The sequence below is a fragment of the Physcomitrium patens genome, chromosome 25 (genome assembly GCF_059467195.1).
Source record: "Physcomitrium patens ecotype Gransden chromosome 25, ASM5946719v1, whole genome shotgun sequence".
NCBI classification, from domain to species: Eukaryota; Viridiplantae; Streptophyta; class Bryopsida; order Funariales; family Funariaceae; genus Physcomitrium; species Physcomitrium patens.
In genome coordinates this window covers 4111948-4124324 of record NC_143434.1, presented here as the reverse complement: position 1 = coordinate 4124324, position 12377 = coordinate 4111948, and the positions used below count along the sequence as shown (strand labels likewise).

At 38.9% G+C, this 12377-nt stretch overlaps 2 protein-coding genes across 3 annotated transcripts; one reads left to right on the top strand and one right to left on the bottom strand.

Moving 5' to 3' along the window:
• Positions 1 to 325: 325 nt before the first annotated feature.
• Positions 326 to 2488, top strand: LOC112278280 (uncharacterized). Of its 2 annotated transcripts, none has more exons than XM_024511531.3 (6): positions 326 to 620; positions 744 to 851; positions 1017 to 1293; positions 1502 to 1552; positions 1652 to 1751; positions 1844 to 2488. In XM_024511531.3, the coding sequence occupies exons 1-6, from the start codon at positions 440 to 442 to the stop codon at positions 2177 to 2179; spliced, it is 1053 nt and encodes a 350-aa protein (XP_024367299.1). In that variant the 5' UTR covers positions 326 to 439; the 3' UTR covers positions 2180 to 2488. The 2 variants fall into 2 exon arrangements, with proteins under 2 accessions (XP_024367299.1, XP_024367298.1); XM_024511530.3 differs by having other exon boundaries at positions 1649 to 1751.
• A 1045-nt stretch (positions 2489 to 3533) lies between these two features.
• On the bottom strand, positions 3534 to 7126 carry LOC112278268 (uncharacterized). Its single transcript, XM_024511513.3, has 4 exons — positions 6375 to 7126; positions 5461 to 5729; positions 4994 to 5303; positions 3534 to 4830 (listed from the first exon to the last, which is right to left on the bottom strand). Exons 1-4 carry the CDS (start codon positions 6483 to 6485, stop codon positions 3811 to 3813), a joined length of 1710 nt encoding a protein of 569 aa, XP_024367281.1. The 5' UTR covers positions 6486 to 7126; the 3' UTR covers positions 3534 to 3810.
• Positions 7127 to 12377: the final 5251 nt, after the last annotated feature.

The window sequence follows — 12377 nt, the reverse complement described above, 5'->3', positions numbered from 1 at the left end:
AGTTATTTATCACAGTTTGATGCCTCTTTATCAGCCTTAAAGAAGGGTATGCCGCTTTGTTGCTGTGTGGCCCAATAAATTCAAGCAGCGAGTCAACCCCTCTTGTTTCGAAAAATAAAATAAAAAAATTCTGAAAAAAGATTATATAGCATTACCAGACAATGTGCAAAAGCAGAAAGAAATCTTCGTCGGAAGCTAATGAATCTGCCAATTGGCACAGCCTCTTGGAAGCATCAGCGGCGCTTTACTCGTGGACATCTGGATGTGGTGAAGCAATTTTGACTATACGGGGACTATGCAGGGAAGCTGTTGTGTGCAAGTGTGTTTTTCGACGTTCAAGTCGGATTTTGCTGTTGTGGGTACAGGAATTTGACGTGGTGGAGGAGTTAGTTTTGGTTGGGTCTGTTTCTGCGTTGGAAAAGAACAGCTGATTTTGGCGATGGCGCTGGAAGATGTGACTGTGGCGCTGGACTGGACGCCCAACAGTAACCATGTGGGGTTCTACGTTGCGCAAGCGCGAGGGATGTATGCGGATGTGGGGTTGAGCGTGAAGTTTATCAGCCCACATTGTGACAATTACAAGGCGACTCCTGCATTGAGAGTATCAGCGAAAGAAGCAAGTAAAGGAATTGCACCCTCTCTCTCTCTCTCTCTCTCTCTCTCTCTCCCTCGCTAAGAATTTTTCAGTTGTAGGATTTGACGGTGTAAACATTGGTCTTATTTGTGTGATCGTCGGTGTGCAGCGTTGGGTTTAGGGCCATCAGAGACGCTGTTCAGCTACCATTCGGAGTCTGAGAAGCCGGATCTGATCGCCATTGCCACGCTATTGCAGCAAGATTTGAGCTCCATTGGTGAGGGACCACACCATTGCTCTTGAGTGAAATGCGTCTGGAAGTAGCATGGGCATCTCCGCGATTTGGTGATTGTAAGCACATGGGTGTCACCGCAAATATTTTTCTGATGGATTGAGTATCATTTCGCACGTTAATATGTGGGTGTGTACTACTCTGATGCAGCAACTCTTAAGAAGAGTGGAATTAATCGACCCCAAGAACTCGACGGGAAGAGGTACGCTTCTTACGGCGCGCGGTATGAAGGCCGTATAGTCCAGAAAATGATCCAGAACGACGGCGGTAAGGGCGATTACGAGGAGATTGTTCCTGCAAAGCTGGGCATCTGGAGCACCTTGTTGGAAGGAAAAGCAGACGCTACTTGGGTTTTCAGTGGCTGGGAAGGGTGCGCGGCTTCCATTGCTGGCGTTGAACTCAACGAATTCAGACTCTCCGATTACGGGTGAAGATGCTATCATTCTACCGTCTTCATAAATTTTCGATACCCCAGCTTTTTCATGCATGTGAGGCAGGCACAGAATCACACCTTGTGAAGCGGAGAAGCGAAATGAGGCGTATCTTTCTCAAAATTTCTTTGACCTTATGCCGCCTTCTGCATTGTGTCTTAAGGATTTCAATCGTCATTCAACTCCTGTTCACTCTTTTTGTAGGATCCCATATGGCTACAGCCCCGTGCTATTTTGCCATCCGGACACAATCAAGTACGTTCCAACCCTTGAAATTAGACAAAACTTGTTTATATCTACACATTGTGAAAAATGATTTCTGACATTCATCTTCCGATACTTGCATTTCAGCAGTGACTCCGCCGATAAGTTGTCCAACTTTCTGCTGGCGACAGCAAAGGGGTACGCTTGGGCAGCTCGCCAATCGTGCTTGGAAGCTACGAAACTATTTTTGGTGAGCTTGACACGCTCCTTCTTCATCAATCTTCATTCACTTCTCTCCTCCATCCATGAATAACCAATGCAGTCCTTTCTTGTCCTTCACAGAAACAAGTGAAGCAGGAGCATCCAGATTTGTTAGAGGAGGCTGTGGCCCAGGAGCTGGTTTCGGAGTCTTTGAATTACATGAAAAACTCATTTCTCGCAAGCGATGGCCACTGGGGACACATGGACGCTGCCGTGTGGGAAGCATTTCTCAATTGGCTACAGACGGAAGGATTGCTCACAACTTATACCCAGTCACGAAACCCTGTGCCTGGTGTCAGTGTCTCTCTTGACGAGCTTCGTCAAGGAAATGTGGGTGACCCCATAGCACATGATCAGATCAACCTGAAGAACGTTTACACAAATAGGTTCCTTGAGCTTGCACGTCAGAAGAGCTAAGATCCTGCGCTACCAGCAATGGCCACCATGCAAATCCTTCATAGCTTAGAGCGTTGTGTTTACATTCTAAGCTCACGAGAATGCTTATCATGAGTTTCTCGGGATTCGCTTCCACATAGATGTTTATCTCTTGTGTGCATTATAGCGGAGGTAACCTTGAAGGGAGAAAATGCAAACCTGTAGGAATGTAATGGGTTAACTGAGTGCAGAGCAATTGTACCTCTAAGACCTGCTTGACAGTGTATTGAATTTGCACTGTGTTTGCTGATTCTTTACATACATATATACAGAAATGGATGCACAAACGAACCAAGGTTTCAAGATGTTTCAACTTGTTACCTCTGATTTATCTTAAAATGAATAATTGGCGACAATGTGCTAGTCTAAGTTTATAAAGATTTGGGCATACAGGCTTAAATCTCATTACTTTCCTCTGTTCAACTTGCCAGCAATACGACAGATTGATGAACTCTGTAAACTCTGGCACTGTCAACTCCGCAGGCATTTCCTTGTAGGGATATGTGTGCCAACGAATAAAATAAATCAAACGGTTTGGTTTGGGAGATCAAATTAACTAAAAGTTGGATTTAGTTTAGTTATAGCCAAGTCAAAACCGGTGTTGATTTAGCTGAACAAAAATTGCCAACTTGGTTGTAATCATGTCTTGCAGAGCAGTGATCATTTCAAATCTTGATTCCGTTTTTGTAATTTTGGGTTGGTTTGAAAGATCACATTCAATTTAAATTAGATCTAGTTTGGTTACAACAGAGTCCACACTTGTGTCAATTTATCTGAACAAAAGTTACCAAATCGATAGTGGGCATATCTTGCACTATGGTCATCATCATTTCAAATGTAGATTCCATTTCCACAGTTTGGTTTGGATTGGTTTTAATTTGATTAATTTTGTGTTAAAGATCTATTACTTAGTTCGGTTTTGGTTTTGCCAATCTACAGTTGTTTTAATTTGGTCCAATTTGAGGGTGGCTTGAACCATTTTTGCAGGTGCACAAGCGGAAATTCCAATTCCAATCCAATCCACTTGTGCATCTGTTAAAATGAAGTGGTAAACAGTTACCTGATGGAAGTCAAAGAAATCTTTTCTTTGCATCCAAAGGTTAATATTACTGATCCAAAAGGAAGTCTGGGTAATTATGTAGCGCATTTATACTAAACGCACAAGCCGTCACCTGAGGTTTAGTTCACCATCTCAAGCTCTTCAGAAGCCTGAGTTCAACATCGTTACCCTCCTAACAGACACTACGGATCGAAACAGGCTTCCAGCAAGACAACGCTAACTGACATATGACCTCAGGAAGTAGTTCCAAGTACATGTAAGCGGCACAAAACAAAGTTCATAAAGAGTGAGTGGCAATGAATTTCATGAGAAGCTTATGATTGAACTGATGACAGGAATAAAATGTCTTTGATAGGGTACACTAACTTCACAGCTGGTATAGATTGATTAGCAGTCTCCGATTAATCGGACTCTGCAAACATGCTAGTGAAGAAGAAAAAAATTGGGGGAAAAGCTTTCACGATACAATTGTGTTGGGCAAAAATATACTACTGTGGTCCTCGCTAGATTATATTACATTGATGGTTTCCCATTTGTATCCCCACTCCAAGGACTAAAACATTCCTTGCCTCAAAGGGTACGTGTTTGGAGACTGAGGCCGCGCTTGGTTGCGTAGCCCCTTGTGGGCCTCGCATCGTTTTCGATCAGGTCGGGGGGGATCCAGGCAAACTGTGCCATCCTCCAGTCGCAGTCCACAAATATCCCGTCGCGTAGACAAGCGCGAAGACTCGCATGCCGATTCCTCGCAAGTCGCAAGAATGTTACTGTATGAAGTAGCGCTTAGTTTCGTGCCCTCAGGTCTGGGACCCAAAGGGTTCTTCAGCTCCGCCCATTCCCGGCTCTTGGCCATGCGGAGCTCCGAAGTGCGGAGCCACGAGTTAAATGACAAGCTGCCGCGCCGCTTTGGCTCCGGGGGGTTGCTGCGTACTTGTGAAGAGTGTGAGAGGCAAGAAAAACATGAGATTGATGACTCCGGAGACGGTCTCTTCAGCGGTCGGTCGCCTTGTTCGGTGGGTTGTGTAACTCGTACCAGAACCTCGCTGCTGTCGTGGGTGGGACTACTTGTGTGAGCTACTCTTGCTGGCTTTTTATGGCTTGGTTTCTTGTGAAGGCGGCATCGTTTGCTGCTCTTGACAGGGAGGGCACTGCAGGATAGCCCGGATTCTAGTAGTGCTCCGCAACGATTAACTGGAATGTCGAGTTTCGTAAACTCGGAGGTTTTAGCAGACTTTCCAACTAAAACTGGAGGGTTGAACTTGTAGGCGAAAAAGGCAGCGATTTTGCTGGAGTCTGTCCCTCTGCTGCTGGATCCAACGAAGGGGCGGCTGTTATCTGATGGTTGTCGTGCAGCAATCGTGACGCCAACTCTCCTGCGTTTGAAGACAAAGAAGACGCGGCCTGAACTTTCGCCGAAGCACCCATGGGAGTCGTTGGAGCCGAGAGCGCCTCTCTTGACGATCTTGGCGAGAATTTCTGGAGAGCGTTGTCGAAATTTGCCTCCACGTTTCCATGCGTAGTCGAAGACATCGATTAGCTTGGACTCCGTCCTCTCGGCCGCTTCTTTGCTATCGGTCTGGGGTTTATGAACATCAGATGACCAGAATGAATTAATATCTCCAAGCTCCCAGCCAAACACATCTCAAAGAGATTCCAATTTGATTCGTTCTCTGACAAAGAAAGCAAGTTCTGTAAATGGTGAAAAGTCCGTACTCCAGTGAAATGTAGCGTATACTCACCGCAGCCCAACGAAAAGCTATGGAGCACCCTAGAGCAAAAGCCTCTGAAAAGAGGCGGGGACCTCGCATTGGTGAACGACTACCAACTTGGTCGGAAGGGTTGGCACTCTTCTTCTCTGACTTTGCTTGGTACTCATCAGTGGGATCACTACTTCCATAGCTCTCAATGCTCGTGTAACCGCCATCGGTACCGGGAGCTCTGTCGGAGCTTGTGTTCGAAGACTCCGAGGCAAGACTCCTCGACTTATCAAGCTGTGGAAGTTTTGGTGTACTACCCAACTCATTCTTAGCATTAAACAACCTTGCTGACCTGCGAGAGATCAAGTGTCTCAAACCAATAAATACTGTGCCGACCACAAACTAAAAACCCTGAAATCATATGCCACGGTCAGCAGAACAATTATGCCGTCCGGAAAGACCATCGAAACATGGCGAAGAGGTGTACTAAATTGAAAGAATCAACTGACCTGATACCTTCGAGATGAGCGCCCGTCTGTCCGTAGCGATGCAAATGGTAGTTAACATTATCAGCGCACCCAAGGTATACAACCACCACATCTTGAGGTTTGAGAGAACCGGAGTGATTGCTGCGCTGAGATGGCAGCCATGCAGGTGGCGTTACTCCAATCTCATACACACCAGGACCAGAATTGCTGCCAGGGAGGTTGCTCACTCGATATCGGTCCGGAATCTTCCCGGACGCGTGATCCTTCCAGTCAGAGGAACCGACGAGAACCTGAGGGCGAAAACACCTCTTAATTCTTAGAACTCATTACTGATTGTTAACAGAACAAGAGTCAAGCTACTCAATTGGAATTGATCCCTTCGATGCAGACTTCTACACTGAAGGCACACGACGCAAGAAGCACTAGAAGCCTGTGACGTGTAGTACTACAATCTGAATGAGAAGTCATCAGTTGTAACGCCTATCATTAGCAAACATCTGACACCCAAATACGAGTGTAGGAAACTGAGATCAATGATCCCAGAGTTCCCAGCCCTGTATTCGATGGAATCAAATGTGAACACCTGAAATTTGAATCAAATTTTCAAGCGATAGTACGTTTTAATTTAACTAGTAGAGGGTTTTCACATTCAAACAAGGTTAACGTTTTGCTTGAAAGGTTCACCTGACGAAATCTAGATACCTGCGAGCCTGCCTCCTATGACAGGCACTGCGGTCTCGGACTAAAACATGAGCTTGCATTTGGAATGGACGTATGTGCTGGGCGAAACTCAGTTACAGAAGCGGCTCAGTGGTTCAAAGGGCGGTCGGTTTTTACTTTGATTCTAGAAAAGGATGCTACCGAGAATTTGATCGTAGACGTAAAGGGGTGATGAAAATGGGTATCCAGTGTAAAGTAGGTACACAGCTTCATACCTTCCAATCAGAGAAACTTTTGTCATGCTTCACGTGCGTATACTCCTCTCGTTTCAAGCGTTTTTTTTTCTCCCGAACATTCACAGCCTTCATGTCACATACAAGGCCCATGCCGCGGCCGCTATCTCCACCAGCAAATTGTATCCCAACTTTCGTTAACTCACCCCAAATCAAAATTATGAAGACAGTATTCAGGAACCGAAACCTGCGAGTCACTTGCAATCCGTGAGCAGAGCACGATGCAACGAAATCACTTCAACCCATTCCTCGCAGGCCAGACTCCCTGCATTAACGAGATGATTCAAAAGTGGTTACAAACCACACCCGCTGAACCCAATTCCCTGTGAACTCCAGGTGCTTCATCACAGCATGTCAAGACATCTTCAACACGAAACCCACAAGCTGTTCGCACAGATCCTCAATTCGCAATTTCAACCCATCCTGCATGCACAACCTTGCTCCTAACGGCGTCTGAGCGTTTAAACTCCACAATGTCGGAGACAGCTGGCCATCTGCGTGAGAACCCTCCCTCTCCGAGTTTCAAACTCAACTCCCCCCCAATTAGGTTCCAACAAAAATCTCGTCATGCAGCCTCTCGTTACGGATTCACCCGAGTCTAATATCTGCGTGAGGAAAGAGGATCTGGGCGACCACAATTTGGCGGAGGGGGTTCCCATCACTGCGAACCCTGTCCACAATTCTGCCCACGTCAACGACTCGAACTGCGACAACGAGAAACCTGCCACCATTCCAGCGAAAGGGGCGTATGACCTAGGGGGTTCATTCATGAGCGTTATCAAGGCTTGCGCAGATTGCTATTCCGGGGAAGAAGACATGAAGAAACATGCTCCTGCAACTGCCCTGAAAGGCGATCTGTGTTGTGGCCTAATTCCGACGCTGCGATGGCGATGGCGAGATGAGGGAGGAGATGCAACGCCTTCAAAAGGGGGAGACGCTAGGCAACAAGTTCCTCCTGCCGACGACGCATGCTCATCCATCCTTAAACTCTAATCCTCCAATTCTCCGTGACTTTCACCCTGAAACCCTACACACGAGTATTCTCTGTAATGAATCAGAAAAAACCTCAAAGCATACAAATCACTACACTCTGCTCTGTTGGGATAGATTGCAAATGTTTGGAGTCAAAATAGATAAATCATTATTTTAGCTTTTTGGAATTATAAAATGTGGTTTAATTGTTGTAGGTAACTAATAACATAGACGATGGAATATTAGAAGATTTTATTTCAAAATTTATCTTGAGTGTAAGATCTTAGGATTCTAAATTTGTTATGTTCTTGCAACTCAATTAAAATTCTATATATCAAGTAAACCAATCTTGCAAAACAAAAATTCAACCCGCACTTTGATTTTTTTACTTCATTTGTTTATTGGTTGTACATATTTCCAAAACATGGATGTTGGGTGATTACATCTTACTGTATGAGTAGTTCAGTAAAGGACAACCAATTGTTAGGAGTTCCTAAAACCTTGGTAAGAGTGATGCATGGTGTAAGATTTGAGGTTTCAAAAAAATAAAAATAAAATAAAATATATAAAAATACACATACAAAAAATCGTTTATAAGCAATTAAATAGGATTAACCGTTTAGTATTTATTAAAATGTTCTTGTACAAGTAGTCACTTGGATATTCTATTTATTTAGTACTAAGTACCAATTGGATACATATTCCACTACGGCCCACCACGTAAACCTCCTTTTTTATAATAAAAACAATAATATATATATATATATATATATATATTGATACACAATTTAACCTTCTCATAATAATGTCCTTTATGTACTAGCTAGGGAGGCTTAGAGTGAAGACTTTGATAGTAATATTTTTATAATTTAGTGAGTTTTAAGAATGCTATAAAGATATAGTGGAAGCAATAAAATTGATTATTGAATCAAAAAAAATAATGTAATTATTGGTATCTAACTTAATTTTTGTAATTATGCATTTCTAAAAACTTGGTAAAAAAAACCTCATTATTTGAGGTTTTGTAGTCAGAAAATTTTATAGGAATCAGAATTTCAAAAACAATGATGTATCAAAATAAAACAAAATAATATTAAATTTGATAAGTACAAAAGATGACAATCACAAACTAGCTTACAAACGTTTATGTTTTAAACTAATATCAATTCATAATAAGTTATATATTTTAGTTTTTTACTGTTTTATGTGTTTTTCACAATAAAATTTGGTATTTTATGTTGATATGCCTGTATAGGATCGAGATCAACATAAAATTCATGTAGTTTTCTGAAACTTTAATGTATAAAATTTGACATAAGAGGTGAAAAGATCATAAATCATGCCTAATTTTTTGGTGTAGAAAATTTGTTCAAGTGCAACATTTCATTTTTGAGTTATTTGAACTCTAAGTTATTTGAACTCTAAGTTATTTCTAGGTAATGTATATATAGCCACATATTCAAACCTTTTTGAATTATATAAATATTGCAACAACATCCCCTTCTTTTTCTATTTTTTGATATGAAAGAATTCCATTAGATGCAAGTGAAGAATTAAAATAAAACCAAAAACACATTTATTTTCAAAATGATTCCAAATCCAACTATCTACACCAGTAAATAAAACATGATGATGTAAACTTAAAATTTGAAAGTGTTATTAGAAACTAAAATTGTTGTGACCATGTAAATCCAATCTAAAGTACATACAGTTTCAAAGTTTTATTAAAATAATCTTATCAATATTTTGTTGTTTAGGTTACCAAAAGTAACAGTTTGATGTGGTGGTGGTTGTTGTTGTTGTTCGTCCAAAAATAATAAAATTAGGCAAACAACACCATTTTTCAAATAAACAATTAATCACATGGGCAATTAGGCAAACAACACCATTTTTCAAATAAATTTTCAAGGACAATTACATAAATAGCTTTTAGCTTTTGATTTGAGTTCTACATAAATTAACAACAAAAAAAGGTGCATACAAACTAATTAAATGTCATCTAATTAATTTAATATTATTACTATTATTATCATTATAGTTTTATATCATTTAATTACAATGTTTTCCTTTTATTTTTCTTGGGTGTCTTGGTACATGCAACATTCATTGTACAATCTAATTGCCTACCTTTTTATAAGAGTCAATTGTGGAAACAAAAGCTTCCACACCTTTTTACTTTAGAAAGGAACAAAAGTTTAAAGTATAAGTAAAAAAGGAATGTAGTACATCCACCATCCAACCTTTCTCATCCATGTGAACGGAATTCAAGTGTGGATTCTGCTGAGTCACAACCTCATTCGTCTGAGGCTTTGAAGACACTACCCCATTTTGTGGTGGAGCCTTTTTAAATTTATGAACTTAATAATAAATTTTAAAGAAATACAAATCATTGAAGTAGAAAAAAAATGGACATTAAACCACGAGATACCTTTGTGGCTTTTTGCTCATGGAAATCCAGCTGCTTTATTTAATTATTTCAAATGGATGTTGCTTTTTACTTCTTCCTGTCAATAAAAGCACACAAGTTGGATTTGGGGATTCCTCCTTTACTTGAAAAGCTTTTGCAACTACAGAACGAAAAGTTGGGCAGTGGGTAGATTTTTTCAAAAATTAGGGTTCCAATCTCATGAGCCCTAATTAGGGTTAGAGATACTTTATCCATCATGCTTGATGTTGTGCTTGCAGTTAAAAAGTGGTTAAGGGTTATGAGGAGAAAAAAAGATGAGCATGAATAGAGGAGCAGGGATACTATTAGGGATTAGCCAATAAACATATTGTTTATTTTTCATACATTACTAAGTAAACAAAGTATTTTGATGCTGTTTTATTATTTCTATTGTTCATTTCCATAGAAAATACACAATTACAGCCTTGGTTATTTGCTCAAAAGTTTGGTTCAAGACTACAAAGCAATAATGTCTGTCAATATACTATGAAAATAAATTATATATATATATATATATATATATATGCATTCAAAGATTTTGAAATTGATGGAATTATACAATAAATAGTGTCAGTGAAGAATGCTTTTCTTCAATATCTCCTTAAACGACCATGACAGGGTTTAGAAAGTTATGGAATGATTTGGATTTTGTTTTTGGATATTATTGCAATCATTTATTTCTAATTTTAATACATTTAGTTACTTCTTAGGCTTGAATAAGAGTTCTTTGAACCCTAATTACTTATAAAATAATATTTCAAAAGGATTACTTTTGTATTTAAACAACTATCTAAAACATAACTATAAATTGATTTGTAAAAAAATTACATTATAATTGTCAGTATGCATATGCATATGTATATATATCTATGCAAAAATATTTGTACAAAACAATCAAAATGGAATATGTTTCTCCCTAATAATAAAGTACCAAACTAAGATAGGTTTTTTTTTGTTTTGTCTTTACCTTAAATTAATATATGCCCATAAAAATATATACAAACATATTCTGTATTTTTTTATCTTTAACATGAGTTATCTATATTTTATCAACTTCACAGTAGAAAAAAAGGGATGTAATTTAAGGTGAAAATATCTTACCATTATTATAAATATAGAATTGGACTTACATCAATTGTGATACAACCATTACAACTTCAATTGTAAGAAAAATGTGATTCAACAAAGTGTAATCCTACTATCCTATCTAATAACATTTCCCACTTCAAATCTTAAAATTTCCTAGTTATCTAAGTTTTATCCCACCTACAAAGAGAATCGGCATTAGGTTTTGACTACATTTTAATTCTTACAGCTGTTATTTTTCATGAAATTTTACTGCACTTTACCATGCCCATCCAAATCACTTTGAATGTTTGTAACCAATACACAAAATTCCTCTTCGCAAGGATCAAGTGAGGTTGAAATGTTGCCTGACAGATTTATTTCATGTGAATGAGTCCACGCTGGATTTGACATCTGCCATGTCAGCAATGAAAAATTCATACGAACATTGTAGTCCTAATAAATGTCTACTTATTTTATTTATTTGCCTTTCTGTGGCAACTGAGGCCCTGATCGTAACAAACTTGTTCATGATTGGGCCACCTCTCGAATGATCAAACATGTCGGTGGACAAGGAAATTCTGGCATTTTGGGTAAAAGCAAACATTGCGATGATAGAGACCCTCTGACTAGCTATGCCTGAATTTGGAAAATAGCCCATGAAACCACTTCTTGTCCAAGCTCTTGTCAATGACTAGTCGATAAATTGTGTGCACAATGTCTTTAAACAAATGTATACTTCTCTTAAAAAATTGATTATTTGACTCTATTAAATCTTCATATTTCATAATTCTTGTATTTGATTGTTTTTAATGTTGATGTGTTGTAGTAGTCTGAATTCTATAAGTATTGAATTTGGAAAAAAAACTTTAAAAAAAGAAAAAAGAAAAAAGAAAAAAAAAAACCATGTAATATAGATTTTTGAATAGAAACCTTATATATATATATATATATATATATATATGTGTGTGTGTGTGTGTGTGTGTGTATGTGTGTGTGTGTGTATAATTTAAATAGTTATTTTGATATATATTCAAATTATATAGATTCTTTAATTTAAAGTTTAATTTTTGAAATTTTGAGCTCTAAAAATAAATTAGAATTAACCATTGTAATATGGATTAAATGCCAATATTAATGGTCAAAAGAACAATCTTTAGAAAAATTATACTCATGATACTATAAAAAGTGGATTGTTTGTGTTGAGGATGTTTAGAAAGACACAAGAGTAGTAGTAAGTAATACACACACACAAGAGTAGTAGTAAGTCATACACACAAGAAGGTTTCTAAGGAGAGAGAGATTCACACATAAAAATCTAGTGATCTGGTTGTATCTTGTATATAAGAAGAGAAAGGAGAGAGGATAAACAGTTCTTTTCCACTAGACTCTAAATATTGTAGCTACAGTATTTATTGTAATCTACAGTAAATATTATAGAGAGCGCCAGCTACATTTAATGCTCTCAACACTCCTCTTTGTTCATCATAATATTTACATAA